The sequence below is a fragment of the Puntigrus tetrazona genome, chromosome 14 (genome assembly GCF_018831695.1).
Source record: "Puntigrus tetrazona isolate hp1 chromosome 14, ASM1883169v1, whole genome shotgun sequence".
Taxonomy (NCBI): Eukaryota; Metazoa; Chordata; class Actinopteri; order Cypriniformes; family Cyprinidae; genus Puntigrus; species Puntigrus tetrazona.
The window spans coordinates 2,816,817-2,836,545 of NC_056712.1; the positions used below are offsets into that span (position 1 = coordinate 2,816,817).

The following is a 19,729-nucleotide window of genomic DNA, read 5'->3' on the forward strand; positions in this document are numbered from 1 at the left end:
GCGCTGTCGCACCAGCGGTTGTTCACCATCAGACACACTCCACCTCCCCGTGTCTTCCCCGACTCCATTGTTCTGTCCATGCGGTAAACAGAGGAAAAACTCGGCCGGTTGTATGGCGTGGTCCGGTACCGCTGGGTTCAGCCATGTCTCGGTGAAGCAGAGGAGGTTGCAGTCCCGAATGTCTCTCTGGAACTTGATCCTTGCCCTGAGGTCATCGAGCTTGTTTTCCAGAGACTGGACTGGACGTCCTTTTGTCTTCGTCAGGATCTTGCTCAGCCAACATGGGTCCGGGTTTAAAAACTGCGAAAGTTGGGTGCATTGTACACCAATAGATATAAGAGTGGCTCGGTCGTATGTAGTAATAGCCATCTTATATAAAGAAAACCACGCAGACTATCCAAAATACTAACAATTAAAAGAAAAACTTCTACACATACATACATGGTACGACATGCAGTGAAATGTTCTTTACAACAGTCCAGCATCAAAATAGAAAACAAAATTTAAATGTATATATAAATATAAAATATAAAAATATGTATAAAAAAAGAAGTGTGCAAAGTAGAATATAAAAAATAAAATAAAATAAGGTATAGAATATAAATATAAGTATAAGATATAAAGTGTAAAGTGTAAAGTGGCTGTGCAAATGTCCAGTGCAAAGTGACTAGTGCAATTTTCCAAATGTGGCGAAAGTGGCGAGTATCTGGGGAAGAGGGGTAAACATGGGAATCCCGGTGATTAGGTACTGGGTGTTCTCTGGTTCAGACTCCGAATGGCCTGCGGGAAGAAGCTCCTCCTCGTTCTCTCTGTGTTTGCCTTCAGGGAACGAAAGCGCTTTCCTGAACGCAGCAGAGAAAAGAGTCCATTGTTGGGATGGCTGAGGTCTTCCACGATCTTCCTGGCCCTGGTACAGCACCGCTTGTTGTAGATGTGCTGCAGCACAGGGAGCTCAGTGCGGATGGTGCGCTCAGCTGACCGCACCACCCTCTGAAGGGCTCGCCTGTCCTGCATGGTGCTGTTCCCGAACCAGGAGGTGATGTTTCCCGTCAGGACACTCTCGATGGAGCAGGTGTAAAAGTTCCTGAGCACCTGAGATGGGAGTCTGAAGTCCCTTAAGCGCCTCAGATGGTATAGACGCTGCCGGGCCTTCTTCACCAGGGTGTTGATGTGACAGGACCAAGACAGGTCCTGCGTGATGTGAACACCCAGGTACCGAAAACTGTCCACTCTCTCCACTGGGGTCCCATTGATCATGATGGGATGGTAAGAGCGCACCTGCTTCGTGCTGAAGTCCACTATTAACTCCTTTGTTTTGCTGACGTTCAGGAGCAGATTGTTCTCCTGACACCATCTCTCCAGGTTGTTGATCTCCTGAATGTAGGCCATCTCATCGTTGTTGGAGATCAGGCCCACCACGACAGTGTCGTCAGCAAATTTAACGATGGTGGTGGAGTTTGTAGTGGCCACACAGTCATGTGTGTACAGCGAGTACAGCAGGGGGCTCAGAACACAACCCTAAGGGGCTCCAGTGCTGAGAGTGAGGGAGGATGAGGTGTGTTTTCCCATCTGTACGGCTTGTGGTCTGTCGGTCAGGAAGTTGGTGATCCAGTGACGCAGGGATGGGCTGAGTCCCAGGAGGTGAGTGTGGAGGGAACTATGGCGTTGAACGCTGAACTATAGTCCACGAACAGCATTTTCACACAGTTCCCTTTCCTAAAATCCAGGTGGCTTGTGGTTGTGTGGAGGTGTGTGATGGCATCCTCTGTAGACCGGTTTTGGCGGTAGGCAAACTGTAGTGGGTCCAGTGTGTCCGGTAGTGATGCGGTGATGAAGTCTCTGACGAGTCTCTCGAAGCACTTCATCACTACAGACGTCAGAGCTACAGGGCGGTAATCATTAAGGCAAGATGGTTGAGGTTTCTTCGGCACAGGAACAATGATGGACTGTTTGAAACACGAGGGGACTGTAGACTGTTTCAGGGAGAGATTAAATATCTCAGTGAACACCGGTGCTAGCTGGTCAGCACAGGCTCTCAGAAACCCGACCTGTGATGCTGTCAGGTCCTGCTGCCTTCCTGGTGTTCACTCTCCTGAATGCCCTCCTTACGCGTCGTGCTCGAAATGGTGAACGCGATTTCCTCTCTGGCTCTCTCGGCAAGCGTGCTGTTCATCATCATGCGCTATGGCGCTAAGCGTGATTAGCATGATTAGCTGCAGCCTCGAAACGAGCATAGAAGTTATTTAGCTCGTCTGCCAGACAAGCATCCGTGCTTTCCACTCTGGAGGTTGGCGTTTTATAGTCCATGATGTTTCTCAGTACCTGCCAAAGGCTCCTAGAGTCACTGTGTTGAAACTGTGACTCTAGTTTCCTCCCGTAGCGCCTCTTTGCCTCCTTTACCGCTCTGCGCACGCCGTACGACGCAGCCTTGTATTCAGACATATCCCCGGTGACTATCCCCGTGTTATAGGCTGCGGAGCGGGATCTCAGAGAGTCGCGGACAGTTTTGTCTACCCCCTACTCCTGATGACGGTTTTCTCTACCGTGTCATCTGCTAGTTTCCCGATGAATTCCACCACCGCTTCCGTGAACACATTGACATCCTCGGAGCTACACCTGAACATGGCCCAGTCTGTGTCATCCAAAGCGTCCTGCAGAGCAGCCACCGAATGGTCAGACCAGCGTGACACCTCCCTCTGTAACGGGGCTTCCTGTTTCAGCCTCTGTTTGTAAACAGGTACGAGGAAAATGGCGGCATGGTCCGATTTACCAAACGGTGGGCATGATTTTGCCTTGTAGCTGTCTCTGAAGGGTGTGTAGCAGTGATCCAGTGTCCTTTCGCCCCTGGTGGGGCAGGTGATGTGCTGGTGGAAGTTCGGCAGTGCGCGCTTGAGGTTTGCACTGTTAAAATCCCCCAGCACAATGAGTGTGGCGGCGTCGGTGTTGTGACTGGTGTGTTGTGAGGTGGTCGTGTAAGTCCCATATTGCAGTGTCCGTGTCCGCTTGAGGTGGAATGTAAACGTCGCTGACTATGACCGAGCTGAATTCCCGTGGAAGATAGAAAGGGCGACATTTGATGGTCAGAAGTTCCAGGTTTGGTGTGCAGGAGCGTCGCACCAGCGGTTGTTCACCATCAGACACACTCCACCTCCCCGTGTCTTCCCCGACTCCATTGTTCTGTCCATGCGGTAAACAGAGGAAAAACTCGGCCGGTTGTATGGCGTGGTCCGGTACCGCTGGGTTCAGCCATGTCTCGGTGAAGCAGAGGAGGTTGCAGTCCCGAATGTCTCTCTGGAACTTGATCCTTGCCCTGAGGTCATCGAGCTTGTTTTCCAGAGACTGGACTGGACGTCCTTTTGTCTTCGTCAGGATCTTGCTCAGCCAACATGGGTCCGGGTTTAAAAACTGCGAAAGTTGGGTGCATTGTACACCAATAGATATAAGAGTGGCTCGGTCGTATGTAGTAATAGCCATCTTATATAAAGAAAACCACGCAGACTATCCAAAATACTAACAATTAAAAGAAAAACTTAAAGTTTTGCAGGAGCGGTCGTGACGGCAGCCGAACTCAATGGCGCCATCTTGGCGAGCACAAGGCCTCAACAAAAGCTATTTATAAAACCCCACTGATTCTGAACTGCACAACCCAGAATCCCAAAGCCAATACCAGAAGGCTCTTCCACAGAAAGCCACTAGCCAGCGTAGGACAGAGCCGTTACCATGGCTCCAGACCAACCCAGGTTCCAAACCAACCACTGGCAGAAGCCAGTGAAAAAAGGCCTTTCACACCCTGCGAAAACCACTGTATGCCCAACAGCAGTCCACCACAACATTCTCCTCCACACCCCTTACAAAGGTGCCAAGCAGAGGCTGCACAGAGACAGCTGGACAACCTACTTGACAGTTACAGAAGCTGCTTACCCTAGCAATAGAGCTCCTTGAACAAAACTCAACTGAGCAGTACTAGGAAGGACAAACTTCTGACTCCCTGCTTGACACAGCACAGCATCAGATCCCTCTAAGGAGGAGCATCCCTTACAACCAGTTGCCCTCCCAGAAGCAGCCAAATAATGCTGGATGGAGTAATGGGCCCACATGCCCAACAGTTGTTTAATAATACACTCCAATCTGAATACTGCTGTACCGCTATAAAGTGACGTTAGCTGCTGGCTGATCTAATCAGGCTGATTTGGAGGTTCCTCACCCACATTCATTAAAGCTTCTGTTTTCAAGCTGTATAAGGCGTGGTAGAATACCAGTATTTGCAAACCTTGTCATAGCCATATCTGGGGTAGAGGATGCTACTGAAGCAATATGTTATATTCTTGACGATCTAGAGTTCCTTTGGGACTCGCTCCCTTTTTGTGCCATCAATTGGTCTGTCAATCAGTTTCTGCATGTTCCTCTACACTTGGTATAAACTGTTAAGATTCAATACATTTATGGGACTCACCGGTTGAATGCTGAGGGGATTCATGTGATTCCACAAGAATTTTCTTGTCTGTTTGACTGGCAGCTGTGTTTTCCCTTCTCTGGGATGTAAGCTGCTGGCAGTGGGAGGCAAAATTTCCCTCAAAGTGACATTGTAGCTTCAACCAAGACTAACAGGACCGTGCTAACCAAACCGGACACTTTGGTCATGAGCCTCTTTAATGTGCAAAAAGAATGAGATTATGATAGAGTGATAAGCAAAATGTACAATAAAAAAAAAAATTGTCCAAAATAATTACATCTGTCACATCTCTGGACTCTGTGTTTATGTTTTCGTTTCATGCCATGTGCTCCCTGTGCCCTGCCTTCCCTCTGTGTTAATTATGTTATTGTCATCAGCTGTGTCTCGTCAATTACCCTGTGTATTTAAGTCCTGTGTTTTGAGTTCTGTTTGTCCGAGCGTCAAGGTCCCTACCCGATGTCGATACCTGTGTTTATTCTGCCTGCCTGTTCTACCTGCCTGCCTTTTTTGTATCTTTGTTACCATTTTGAGATTAAAACCAAGTTTATTTACGTCTCGTGAGCTTCGTCCCGCGAAAGCGCAACCGTGACAGAACGCTCGGACCTACAAGAAGTAAATAGCGGCGTATTTTCCCCCTTATTTTTAGTTTTTTGCCATGTTTGCCCAGTTTAAAGACCCAAACTTCCTCATCCGCCTGCTGGAGCAGGGGGATTGCTCTCTCGAGGACTATACCGAACTGTTCCTCGAACTGGCCAACGACTCACGCTACCCGGACAGCTTTCTGTGCGGAACCTATTTCCGCGGACTTAATACCTCCAGCCAAGCCCAGCTGCCTGGGAGCGGTCCTCAAGAGAGCCTCGCCGCGTACGTCGAGTGGGTGCTGGTGTCCTGCAAATCTACAATGATGGTTGCGCCTGAGGACAACGACACCAGCCCCACTCCAGATCCAGAGCCTAGCTCAGCCCTTCACCGCATGGTCGAGCCCCAGCCTGAGCCCACCGCTGACACGGGGGCGGAGTCGAGCGCGCCCACGGACCCATCGCCAGAGAGGCGACAGAGCCGTGGAGCGTAACAGGACCCGAGCCGTATATCGCCAGACCAGGTGCGCGAGCCAGCAACGGAGCTCCCGCGGTGGAGACAGCCGACTGCGATGAGAGCGCGGAGTGAAGCTCCGCCTACTGCACATCGGCTGAGGATGAGCTGATCATCCACCTGGGGCTGCTGGATCTGCAAAGGGAGCTGGATGATGTAGACTTGGACTTGGACTTAGACTGGGCACCTCCCTGTATCCTGAGTTCCTGTTCCCGTTCAGCTACCCGTTAGCCCGCTGGTTCCGCCCAGCCGCCCCGTTAGCCCGCTGGTTCCGCCCAGCCGCCCCCGTTAGCCCGCTGGTTCCGCCCAGCCGCCCCGTTAGCCCGCTGGTTCCGCCCAGCCGTCCCGTTCCAGTGCCCGCGCCACGTGAGCTCCGCCCCGTTCCTGTGCCCGCGCCCGTGCGCTCCGTCCCGTTCAGTGCCGGCGCCACGTGCGCTCCGCCCGTTCAGTGCCCGCGCGCCACGTGCGCTCCGTCCCGTTCCAGTGCCCGCGCCCGTGCTCCCTCCAGTGCCCGCGCCCGTGCACTCTCCAGTGCCGCCTTAAGTTTTCCACCCTCCCACCCATGCCACACCACGTCGATGGATCCCAGCAGCCCCTGCGCTCATCCTCAGCAAACCATCTGGAGCTCGCCACGGGTCTGCCGGTCTCCATCGCCATCGAGGTTGGAGGATCCCTCGCCTCACCGTCCTGCCTCCGAGACCCAGACTCCTCCTCGGCTCGTAGACCCGTCGGCTCCCCTGAGCTCCTAGCTCCTCCTCTACACCGTGGTCCGTCAGTCCACCAGCTCCACCAGGCTTCATCGTCCCTCCGGCTCCGCATTGGTCTGTCGCCGACCATCCGTCGCCTCGGATTCCTCTCCTCGGGCCGCCTCGTCCCTCCTTCCCACCGGCTCTGTCAGGCTCCTCCTTCCTCCAGCTTCACCTCAGTCCTCAGTCGCTCTGGCTCGCGCGCGTCCTTCCCATCCCCGTCTCCGTGTCAGTCGCCGAAGCCTGCGGCGTCGCCTTGGACCTCCAGCGCCTCAACGTCACCCTGGCTCTTCGGCTCTCCGTCTCCGCCTCAGTCTCCTCCACCACCTGCTCCGCCGCCGTCGGTCGGCCCCATGGAGTCGATGGCTGCTCCTCCACCATGGCTCCTCCCTCCGTCGGCTCCACCTTGGACCACCATAGCTGGGCTCTGGATCTCCTCCTGCTCCGGACTCCTCCTGTCTCCTTCCTGGCTCCTCCCTCCGTCGGCTCCACCGTGGACCACCATAGCTGGGCTCTGGATCTCCTCCTGCTCCGGACTCCTCCTGTCTTCTCCCTGGCTCCTCCCTCCGTCTGTTCCTCCTTGGACCCTTCTGTCTTCTGCCTGCCCCCTCCTGGGGATCCGTCCTCCACCAGAACCTCCTCCCAAGACCCGGTATCCCCAAATCCTAGTCATTTTGGTTTTGTTTGTTTTCATTTGATGTTACCCTTTAGGTGCGAGGACGCACCTTCCGGGAGGGGGGGTAATGTCACATCTCTGGACTCTGTGTTTATGTTTTCGTTTCATGCCATGTGCTCCCTGTGCCCTGCCTTCCCTCTGTGTTAATTATGTTATTGTCATCAGCTGTGTCTCGTCAATTACCCTGTTTATTTAAGTCCTGTGTTTTGAGTTCTGTTTGTCCGAGCGTCAAGGTCTATACCCGATGTCTACCCCTGTGTTTATCCTGCCTGCCTGTTCTACCTGCCTGCCTTTGTATCTTTATTTTGCCATTTTCAAATTAAATCCATTTACGTTTATTTTACGTGTCGTGCACTTCGCCCCATGAAAGCGCATCCGTGACAACATCACACCTTATCTGACCAATCAAAGTAAACAAATAAAAATAAGAATGATAATAATGATTGTTTCAATTGAAAAAGTCAGTTAACTGAACTTAATTTTAATTGGGAAGCAAACAGCTTAGTTTCTCCATACCTTTTATTGCTGAACAAGCATTATTTAGTTCAGAATTAGCTGCTGTCAGTACAAGGAAAGGGCTTAGCATTGGGTCAGTTTCAAAAGATAAATAACACATTTTCTCTTCTGTTGTTTCGCAGAACCGCATTACTTCATAATGTATACTGGTTGTCAAATTTTAACCTTGATTTGAACTGATACATTACCCACCCATAAATATATATATTTTTTTAAATGTGTGTGTTAGACTTACCATTGTAGCCGTGGGCAAGCAGGCCATCAGGCGAGGGGGTTGGATGGGAACACGAGCCGATGGAGTCCAGACTGTCGAATGAGTCGTCTCGCGTGTGCCTCATCGGGGAGAGAGAGTCACTGCGCTCAGACTCCCAGCAGTCTATGTAACCACTGTCCCTGATGCTTCGCTTTGGGCTGTCCCACTCCTCTGTTTCCTGATAAACACACATATAAAAATAATTTTTGCAGCTTAAGATTCAATATTTAATAACATAAAAGGGAATGATTCATTCTCTCTTGACTGCTTTTGGATTTTATATACAAATGTTTGCTTTTTAGTGCCTTCAACCAACATTAAAATAATGCTTTAACAAATCTGTTTTTTCAGTTGTGGAGAAAAAAAGCTTGTGGTGCTTAAATTATTTCTTGAAATAGAAATACAGCTGAGTGCATCTTGTGTAACAGGTCGTTTCTGATAAGTCTGAGGTGTAAAAGAGTCAAAAAAACACTGGTGCTAAATGAATATAATATTTTATATATAATACTTTTTAAATGTTAAAAGTACATAACTTGTACATATAAATGTAGTTTTATAAATGTATATTGTTGTGCAGATGTATATAGTTTACGGTAACATTAATAAAAATTCAGTGATTGAATTGACGCAATATACTAAATAGATTATTGATACTGTGTTACTAATACACATGCAATGATATTGTAAATAATACAAAACAAGTAACTAGTTGATGCTCCAACACTGTTAGTGGTGGTAATGTACATATTAAGAATAAGGAGAGGATGAAGATGAAGATGAAGATGCAGAGTATAGCTACTACTAACTCACAAAACTTAGCTGTCTTTATACACTTTTGTACAATTAAACACTGTCCACAATGGACACAAGCGGCATAATGTCACAAAGAGACACTATTGTAACCAATAGGTTGACCAAGATCTAGTCTATATAACTAAATTGCTGTGACAGGTAGTCTATAATGTAGTTCCCTTTCAAAAGCTACTCTCGATGCTGCGCTGAATGCGCTAATGAGAACGTCTTTTGTTCGACCGGTTGTTGAAGCACGTGTGTCAAACACGCCAAAGTTTGGCTTATATAACCTCGGTCAGGTGACGTCCTACCTGATCATGAACACCTGGAGGTTATAAATAGATGTGACGCGGAAACATCCTCAGGTCTTTTGTCTTCAAGGACCGCATTGTGTGTGAATGTGTGTGTGAAAAAAAATATATAAAATATATATAAAAAGAGAAGAGAGAAAAAAAAAAAAAAAGATAATATGACGCATCAAGAAAGGAGATGCTTGCCTCCGTGCAGAGGCAGCTCTCCGATGACGATCTCCATAATTTTTGTTTGAGTGCTTGGGGAAAAGCACGCGATCCTCGGGCTCGGCGAGTCGCGAGCACTGTGATTTGTTTTCAATCAAGGTGCTTCGCGCTCGCCTCGCTTTTTTAAGGAGGACCGAGTGGATCGCGTGCCCGATCCGGCTGAGCCGCGTGAGACGGACCAGCCCCTTTCTCTCGCGCTCGCCGGATCGCGAAGCCCTCGCGTCCGTTTCTCTACTCGCGCCCCAGCGCTTCTTCTGAACGGACCGAGGAGACTTCATCTCTTGCTTCTGGGAAGCAGAAAGTGCCACCACAGGCGCTCCTCCCGCGACAATAAAGCGTCACGAGGAGCTACTCGAGAGTGGTAACTCATGCAGTCGAAAGATTACATCTAGACTGGCCCCAGGAGCGAGAGAACCCCAAGCGCTCGAAACTAGGCGACAGATTTCTGTCGGGTGGCGAGGAGGGCCTCAGCGGCGGTCTCTCCCCTTCTTTGGCGATCTCCACGAGGAGTTGGTGCGCTCGTGGAGTAAGCCTTATTCGTCCCGTGTCTTCGTGCCATCGACGTCGATGTATTCGACTATCGTGGATGCGAAGGCACGGGGCTACTCGATGATGCCCCAGGTGGAAGAGACGCTTGCGGGCTATCTCTCCCCTGGAACTTCATCGTCCCTAAAAAGACCGACCCTCCCCACCAAGCCGTGCCGTATGACATCTTCGCTGGTGGGGAAAGCTTTTCAGGCAGCGGGTCAGGCTGGTGCTTCCCTGCACACCATGGCGGTCCTGCAGGCGTACCAGGCTGATCTGCTGAAGGACTTGAGCACAGGCGGGTCCATAGATGAAGAGGCGTTTTTAGAGCTGCGCCGAGCCACAGATCTGTCTCTCCGTGCGACCAAGCAGACGGCCCGTGCCATCGGCCGTTCTATGGCTGCTATGGTGTCCACGGAGAGACATCTGTGGCTCAACCTCACGGGCATCAAGGACAAAGACCGCGCCATCCTCCTTGATGCCCCTGTCTGCGCCTTCCGGCCTGTTGGCGACTCAGTTAATGCCGTCGCCACTAGGTTTCGGGAGGCGCGGCGCTATGAGGAAGCGTTCGTGAGGTTTCTTCCCCGCCGTGCTCAAAGTCGGGACCGTCGGCCACCGGTCCCGACCAGGTCCGGTTCCTTTGAGGCGTGAGGCACAGAGGGACAGTGTGGCGAGCCGAGCACCCCCTCGTAGAGACTGGGGTGCGGCGCGCGCGCTCACTGATCCGCCTCAAGGGACCGGACCTGCGGAGCATAATCTCCGCAAAGAAGAAGTCCTGATGCTGGTGCACTCAGCACCGTGAAGTGCCTCCCGGGGGGCGCGAAAAATTCCAACAGAGAATAAATGCTCCTTCCCGGCACCCTCAGGAAGCCATTGTTCAATCTCCGCCGCCACTGGTGTTTGAGGAGCAACGGTTCCAACGAAGCGTTGGATGTTCGGTCGCCTCCTGCCACGTTTCAGGACGCCGAACATCTAACAACCCCAACAAAGCGAAGTGTCAAAATTAGTGCCCCTTTCAGAGAAGCTGGCAGCGTGGAAGCTTCTGCCAAATATCTCCCCATGGGTCCAAAGACCATAGAAAGAGGCTACAGGATTCAGTTCGCATATCGTCCTCCGGCGTTTCAGCGGCGTGATTTTCACTTCCGTGAAACCGGGCAGCGCATTTGTTGATACAGGAGTTGCAAACTCTGCTGGACAAAGGGCTATAGAGCGTGTTCCTCTACCAGACAGACAGTCAGGCTATTACAGCGGTATTTTCTCGTTCCCAAGAAAGATGGGGGGCTGCGTCCGATTTTAGATCTTCGAGGATTGAACCATCACCTCAGAACATACAAGTTCAAGATGTTAACAATAAAAATGATTGTTTCTCAAATCCAACCGGGCGATTGGTTTGTGACAATCGATCTAAAGGACGCATATTTTCACATAGAAATATTGCCACAACACAGGAAGTTCCTGAGGTTCGCTTTGAGGGCGAAGCTTACCAGTATCAGGTTCTTCCTTTTGGCCTAGCATTGTCACCCCGCACATACACAAAATGCATGGATGCAGCTCTGGCTCCTTTACGACTCCAGGGCATCCGCATTCTGAATTACATAGACGACTGGCTGATTCTGGCTCAGTCTCAGAGCTTGCGCCGACATCGGGATGTCGTCCCTAGCTCATCTCGGATCGCTGGGGTTGAGACTCAGCGCCAAGAAAAGTGTTCTCTCCCTGTTCAGAGGACAACATATTTGGGGGTCGTATGGGATTCGACCACGATGCAGGCACAGCTGTCTCCTGCACGCCTCGATTCCATTCTAAACACCTAAAGAGCATCAAGCTAGGCCAGAAAATCACTCTTCATCACTTTCAGAGAGTTCTAGGTCTCATGGCAGCTGCTTCCACAGTGATACCTTTGGGCCTCCTGCACATGAGACCGTTTCAGTTGTGGCTCAGAGCCAGGGATTTCATCAAGGGCCAATCCCCAGAGGCAAATAAGGGTTCTGCGTCGAGGGCCGTACCCTATCTATGTAGTTCAGACCCGGTTTCTGACCTTGGGTCCCACTCTGGAGTCCGTGTTGTGCGTCGCAAGATGCTAACGACAGGCGCATCCCTCACGGGTTGGGAGCGGTCTTAGATGGCCGTCCAGCCCAAGGGATCTGGAGAGGTCATCTTCTCGAATGGCACATCAATTGCCTCGAAATGAAGGCTGTATTTCTGGCCTGAAATACTTCCTCCAGCAGTTGAGAGGCTACCATGTCCTAGTGCGGGTGGACAACACGGCAGTAGTCTCTTACATAAATCGCCAGGGCGGACTGCGGTCGCGCCGCTTGAGCGAGCTAAGCGCAGCGAGGTTCTGCTTTGGGCGCAGGACAAGTTCCTGTCCCTCAGGCGATTTATATTCCCGGTCACATGAACAGGAGCAGACTTGCTGTCCAGACAAGCTGTGACACATGGGAATGGAAACTCCACCCGAAGTAGTCAGTCAAATCTGGGAAAGGTTTCTGAAGCAGAGGTGGACCTCTTTGCTTCACAGGAGACAGCACAATGTCCCCTCTACTTCTCTCTGACTCATCCAGCTCCCTGGGTCTGGGCGCGATGGCCCATGTGTGGCCCAGAGTGCGTCTTTACGCATTTCCTCCGATTGCTCTGCTCCCGGAGTTCTAGCCAAGGTCCGTCAACAGGGTCTCGCCTCTTACTCATAGCGCCCGTTGGCCAGCAGAATATGGTTCTCAGATCTAATATCTCTCTCGGCGGCTCGCCGTGAAGGCGATTCCGGTGAGGAGGGACCTTCTCTCTCAGGCACAGGGGACAATATTTCATCCCGTCCCGAGCTCTGGAATCTTCACGTCTGGCCCCTGAGAGGACCAACTAAGTGATGCTGGCCTTTCAGCCAATGTAATAGAGACTATTCTTAGCGCTAGGGCTCCCTCCACTAGAAGAACATATGCCATGAAATGGCGCATCTTGAAAGTTGGTGTAAAACACACCATGCAGACCCAGTTTACTGCCAGATTGTTTCAGTGCTAGAGTTTCTGCAGAGAAAATGTCCTCAGGCACACATCCTAATACTCTCTCAGAACTTACGTGGCACGCCATTTCGACTTGCCATGCTCTGATTGAAGGGCTTCCGTGAGAAACACCCTCTAGTTGTTCGCTTCATTCGGAGCTAAGAGGTTGAGGCCGCCCAGTAGAGCGACAGTTCCTTCATGGGATCTAGCTATAGTGCTTGAAGGCTTGGTGGACACCCTTTCCGAACCACTAGAGTCAGCGCCTGTCAGGTTTCTGACCCTAAAGATGGTTTTTCTAACAGCTATTACTTCTCTGAAGAGAATTGAGGATTTGCAGGCTCTGTCAGTCTCGCCATCCTGCCTAGATTTTGCCCCTGGGCTGGTAAAAGCTATTTTGCATCCTCACCCTAGTTATCTTCCGAAAGTTCCATTCTCGACTATAAATCCGGTCATCCTTGAAGCCTTCTGCTCTCCGCCATTCATGACACGGGCAGGAGAAACTTCACTTACTGTGTCAGTCACGTGCTCTCCAGATCTCGTCCACCGCACTAGCCAGTGGCGTAAGTCAGAGCAGCTTTTAGTATGCTATGGTGGCGCAACCGGGCGGCTGCCACTAGACAGACTATGTCACACTGGGTGAGAGATGCTATTGCCCTAGCCTGAGGCGCATGGTCAAACTTCGCCTCTAGGAGTTAGAGCTCATTCAACCAGAGGGGTTGCATCGTCGATGGCTTTAGCAAGAGGCGCGCCTTGCAGCAAGTCTGTGATGCGGCAGGTTGGTCCTCTCCGCACACATTTGTTAGATTTTATAGTTTGGATGTCCATGCTACTCCGGGCTCGCATGTCCTTGAGTCGACATCCCAGAGTAATGTCTGAGACCTCTTCAGTGTTGCGCGCACACACTACACAACGCTGGGGTCCAGACACTCCTAGTCTTGGCGGCGTTGGTATTCTCGTTCCCATTAGCGCATTCAGCGCAGCATCGAGTAGCTTTTTGAAAGGGGCGTCTCGGGTTACTTGGCTGTAACCCTGTTCCTGAAAAAGCGGAGCGAGATGCTGCGCCTCAATGCCGCACTGTGGGTGTGACTGGGCGTCCTTTCAGACAAAAATTTGACCTGAGGATGTTTCCGCGTCACATCTATTTATAACCTCCAGGTGTTCATGATCAGGTAGGACGTCACCTGACCGAGGTTATATAAGCCAAACTTTGGCGTGTTTGACACCGCGCTTCAACAACCGGTCGAACAAAAAGCGTTCTCATTAGCGCATTCAGCGCAGCATCTCGTTCCCGCTTTTTCAGGGAACAGGGTTACAGTCAAGTAACCCGAGACGATACCAGTAATACCAGTAGGTAGATTGCACATCATTTGAATTTACTTTAGGTAAATAGAGACATTCAATGATAAAACTTTGTGATATTGTAGTGAATTGGAGTGAGAGAAAGCTTTTTAGTGATTACAAAAGGAGGGCTCTTCGCGCTTTCTAGGCTATATAAAATCCATATATAACTTATACCTCATTGACAGCATTGTGTGCCTTAACAGACTTTTCTCACATGAAGATTATTAAATAAATACACTGCCATTACTGATGACAATTTGGAGAGCACAGATTTTACAAAACTGATTCAATTCAGTGCAAGTCATCAGAATAAGGTTATAATAAGGTGGTCTCTCTCCACTTTCAATTCCACAACTGAGGTGAGACAAGGCACTGAATTCCTGCTCCTGGGGACCGCAGCATTGGCTGGCCACTGTTCCGGGTGTGTGTTCATGGTGTGTGTGTTCACTTAGATGGGTTAAATACAGAGCACAAATTCCAAGTATGGCTCACCATACTTGGCCACATTTCACTTCACTTTCTTTTCTTTTTTTCATGTAATCTTGAAAATACTATACTATATATTATTACAGCCCTATAATATACTAAATATTATTGCAGGCCATAGTTTTGTAATTAAAAAGTACAATAATAACAAAATAATATGTTGGATTATGTGTCACCATTTGATGTCCGTTTACATTTTATTTGAACAATTCTGTGTTTTTGAATGAATATGCTGAATACGAACATGAATGATTTAGTGTCAAAAGATACCTGCTGACATTATGATTGTGACTTATGTCAAAGTAAATTATTTTATGTATTAATTGTTTTGGTGAATGGAATTAAAAATATTTTCAAAATTACCACTGACTCTTCCTGAATATAACCAACAAGCAAGAGCAGGAATGGATTAGGTGAGACAGATAGAACTCATAGAAGCGATTGAGGTTTATATAACTAAATTGCTGTGACTGATATGCACTGGCATTTAAAGTGCAGTTCTCTGATTAAAGAAACAACAGATCATAACTTTTTTTAGTTGGCTGTGCTGTGTAACCAAAAGACTATGCAGCCTTTCATTAAAGTCCTTTAGCACTGTGACTGAACCAAGTCATTTACTTTGTCATAAAAGTTCCTGTTTGTTTCAGTTTATGTCGTCCGGTCTCAAATCTATAATACGTGTGGTTTTAGTTTGTCTGCCTGCCTGTCTGCCTGCTTACCTGCCTGTAGTATTATTATTTACTAGTTTTGAATGATTAAAGCGGTTAATAGTTATATTATCGTTGAGTGCTCTTAACAGAACACCGTAACAGAAGACCAGACCATAAAAACTGTTTAAATAAAAGCGTGTTTTACCTGTTTTTTATTTTTTTCCTCATGAATGACACCAATGTTCTCATCGCTCTCTCTAGGACTATAAGGAGGAATTTGTCATCCTCTCTAATGACTACCGGAATGGTCCTTGAGAGAGCATAGCCACATACATTGAGTGGGTGCTGGTGTCATGTAATTTGTTGGTGACTGTTCAGCCCCACTCTTGATCCAGAGCCCAGCCTACCATCTCACTGTGACATGGAGCAACAGCCAGAGCCCACCGATGATGGAGGATCAGAGTCAGCGAACATTCTGAGTCCCCGCTGGTTCTATCTAGTCTGTGCTTCCATCACCCCTTCAGTGGCCCTATGCTCACCCTCAGCACACCATCTGGTGCTGGGATTCTCCATGGGTCTGCCAGTCACCATCGCCGTTGTGGGTGGAAGATCCCTCACCTCATCATCCAGCCTCCGAGTCCGGGACACATCGGCCCATAGACCTGTCGGCTCCCCCTTGGCTCCTAGCTCCCTCCTGTCCACTGTGGCCCATCAGTCCACCAGCTCCGACAGGCTTCATCGTCCCTCTGGTTCCACCTTGTTTTGTTGTCGACCATCACAGCTCCACAGTGGGACGTCATGGCTGCGCTCTGGGTCAAACGGACTCCCCCTGTCTCTTCCCTGGCTCCTCCCTCCATCTGTTTCTCCCTGGACTCGGTTTGCCTCCTCTCAAGTTCCCGTTTTTCCTTTTCTATGTTTTATGTTTTCAGTGTGAGGACGCACCTTCTGGGAGAGGAGGCGATATGTAACATATTTGGACTCTTTTGTTTTGTTTTCTTGTCCCATGTGCTCTGTGTGCCCCACTTTCAGTTAATTGTCTCATTGTTTTCAGGTGTTTTGAGTTAAATAATTTATTTTGTCATATAAGTTCCTTTTTGTTTCAGTTTAAACTGCTGGTTTTGTCTTCAAAATGTGTGGTTTTAGTTTGTCTGCCTGCCTATCTGCCTGTAGTATTATTATTTACTCATTTGGTAATGATTAAAACTATAGTTATATTCTCGTTGAGAGCTCCTTCCCTTAACCACACCATGACACCAGGATTTGCCTGTTAGTGATTATTTAACCAGATGGGGAAACACTTTTTTATGCAAGGGACACAAGGCATGATGTGTCACATCTCTGGACTTTGTTTATGGTTTTGTCTTGTGCCATGTGCTCTCTGTGCCCTGCCTTCCCTCCATGTTAATTGTATTATTGTCTTAATTTCCTTGTGTATTTAAGTCCTGTGTCTTTGTATTCCGTTTGTCGTATCGTCAATGTCCATTCAATGTCTATACCCGATGTCAATAAGTGATTTTTGTTTCTGAGGTCTATTCATGATTTTTGTTCTGCCTTTTTATTTGTATATTTATTTTGGCCAGTTTTGGATTAAATCTGTTTAAGTTTACTTTGCGCTTCTCGAGTGCTCAGTCTCACTAAACCATGAGCGTGACATGATGGAACAATAAATAGCTGTCCACTGACATCATGGGCTGTGCCACATGAAATGTGTGATAAAATCTTTCTCTACACAATTATAGACTATAGACAATTTCAAGTTAAGTTAAAAAAAACAAATTTGCACAAAACAACCAAGACACTGTAATATGGTCCAATGATATACAGAGATCATTCCCTGGATATATATACAAAACATATCAGCCCTGGTTTAGTGCAGTGATGTAAGCTCATCTGAAGAGATCCTAAACACTCTTTTCCAATAATGGATGATGGACCTTAAGGATGATGGACAGAGGTGGAGTTTTTCTTTAAGCCAAGATACAGTACTTATTCAGAATCCAACCTAAATCAGACTCAACTTCTTATATTCAGATATTTAGTTCTTGAATAACCCAGTGTTGTAGGTGTTGCTAAGAAGCTGCTAACTTATTCTGAGGTGATTAAATTGATCATCATGTGCTGAATTGAATTCCTTCACAAAATGATCTGGGACCTACCAGCCATATGGAGCACTGGAACTTCAGCAGCCATCATGTTATATACGCAGAGTTGTTAAAATACTTAAGTAATTTTAATTAATTACTGTATTTAAGTATTCTTTTGGGTGAATTTTACTTTATTCAAGGACAGTTTAAACGGACTACTTTCAATTTCAATTTCAATTTCAATTTCAAAAAACTTTATTTGTCCCCAAGGGGCAATTTTAAGACATATTGAGCAGCACTATAGAATACATTTTAAATACAAATAAATACACAATACAGTTAATGAATTAATTACAAACAAAATTACATTTTAGAGTTTAAAAGCAAAATAGATTTGGGAACAAAAGTAGCCCTCCTTCTCTGAGTTCTACAAACAGGACAAGCATGTAATCGCGCCCAGATGGAAGCCATTCAAATACTGGATGGAGAATATGTGAGGATCCTTAATGATCTTATTTGCTAGCCTAAATATCTGCTGATCATATATACATGAGAGAGGATCTAACAGGCAGGCCAATTATTCTAGAGCACACCGTAACAACACTCTGCAGCTGATTTCTGTTCTGTACACTAATAGAAGAAAACCAACAAGACAAAGAAAAAGTGACAATGCTCTCTCTATAAAAGAATAGTAAAAAGTCAGCATAATGTCTTTACAGACTCCAAATGAGCCAAGTTTCCTAAGGAGATACTGACGTTGATGGCACCTCCTAAGAATGTCCTCTGTATTGGTTGAAAATTTCAGTTGATTATCAAAAATAGTGCCCAAGTACTTGTATTCCTCGACTAACTCCACAGGCATACCATGAATGAAGGTGGTGACTGCTGCAGCAATTTCCCTCTGCTTGTTAGAAAAATTCACCACCATCTCTTTAGTTTTGCTTACATTTAGTTCTAGGTGTGAGCTGTCACACCACTCTACAAACTCCTGTAGAACGGGTCCATGATTTTGTGAGGAATTGACTGTATCATCAGCATACTTGATCAAATAGCTGTTAGGTAGAGTTGATCTGCAGTCATCAGTGTACAGGATATAAAGCAGGGGTGAAAGCACACATCCCGTGAGCCCGTGGAGGTATAGCGAAGATCAGAGAAAACATTATTGACCAAAACTTTCTGAGACCTATTGGTCAAAAAATCGATTATCCACATGATTAACTGGTCATCTAGATGAAAACGAGAGGAAAGTTTATTGGCCAAAACATGAGGCTGCAAAGTATTAAATGCTGAAGAAAAATCTGCAAACAGAAGTCTGACTGAAGTTCCAGAATGCTCCAGATGTTTATGAATAGCATCTATAATGAATGTTTTTGCATCATCAACTCCTCTGCCTGCACGATATGCAAACTGAAGTGGATCTATCAAAGAGTCAGTTGCTCTAATAATATGATTTTTTAAAATCCTCTCCATAGCTTTCATCACCAGAGATGTCAGAGCCACAGGTCTTAAGTCATTCAATACTGTGATCTTATTTTTCTTAGGGATGGGAATAACTGGAATGTTTCCATAATTGAGGTACAATGCAGCTATCCATTGAGTTCTGAAACAGAGTACGAAAAACATCCCGAGCTGCTGAGCGCAATACCTCAGGACACGTCCACTGATATTATCTGGGCCAGATGAACTCCTCTCTTTAGTTCCTCTAAAAGCTCTCACAACATCCTGTGTACTGAAAATATAAGCAGAATTATCTGATTTAAGTTGAGATCTTATTACCTCGAGCTGTGTAGAATTATCTGACTCAAATCTGGTGAAGAAGGAGTTAAGATCATCAGGTAGGGAATCAAAACTACTGCCCTCCACTTGTATGATTTTAGAGTTGCTTGTAACCACATTATTAATGGAAGCCATAGTTTTAAGACCCTGCCAAGCTGAACGAAGGTTTCCATCAGTGAACTTCTGCTCCACTTTATTCTTATACTTCATCTTGGCAATTTTAATAGCCCTCTTGACCTCTTTATTAACCTCCTTTTTCTCCATTTCAGAGCCAGTGAAAAAATCCTCTTTTTCCTATTCAAGATCTCCTTTAGCTCTTTGGTAATCCAAGGTTTATTGTTAGAAAATATAGTAACTGTTTTTGAAGGAATAATACTTTCAACACAAAAATAAATATATGATGAAACTGTATCTACCTGCTCATTAAGGTTTTGGGAGATGGAAAGAAGGACATCCCAATCTGTAGATTCAAAGCATGCTTGAAGAGATTGAATACTTTCCGCAGTCCACTGTTTGATGGTTTTGGTAACCTTCTTTACTCTCCTAACAACTGGTATATATTTTGGAGCAAGTAGAACTGTATGATGGTCAGCAGAGCCTAATGGAGGAAGGGAAAACTCCTAAATGCATCTGGAACTGAACCATAGCATTTATCTAATATTTTTCCCAAACGAGTGTTGCAATTGACATACTGCTGATAGCCTTTTAAAAACTTATCAGGACAGCAATGATTAAAGTCTCCCAGAATGAACTTTGGAGAGTCTGGTGATAGCTGTTCCATTTTATTTAACGTGCTCATAATATGCTCAGTAGCTTTTGTAACGTTAG

At 47.3% G+C, this 19,729-nt stretch overlaps 1 protein-coding gene across 1 annotated transcript in view; it reads right to left on the bottom strand.

Annotated features, from left to right (window-relative positions):
- Window positions 1–19,729, bottom strand: part of limch1b (LIM and calponin homology domains 1b) — a 107,436-nt gene that overhangs the window by 46,029 nt on the left and 41,678 nt on the right. Inside the window, 1 exon segment of the mRNA XM_043257392.1 lies at window positions 7,719–7,914. Coding sequence (XP_043113327.1) covers window positions 7,719–7,914 — 196 coding nt within the window.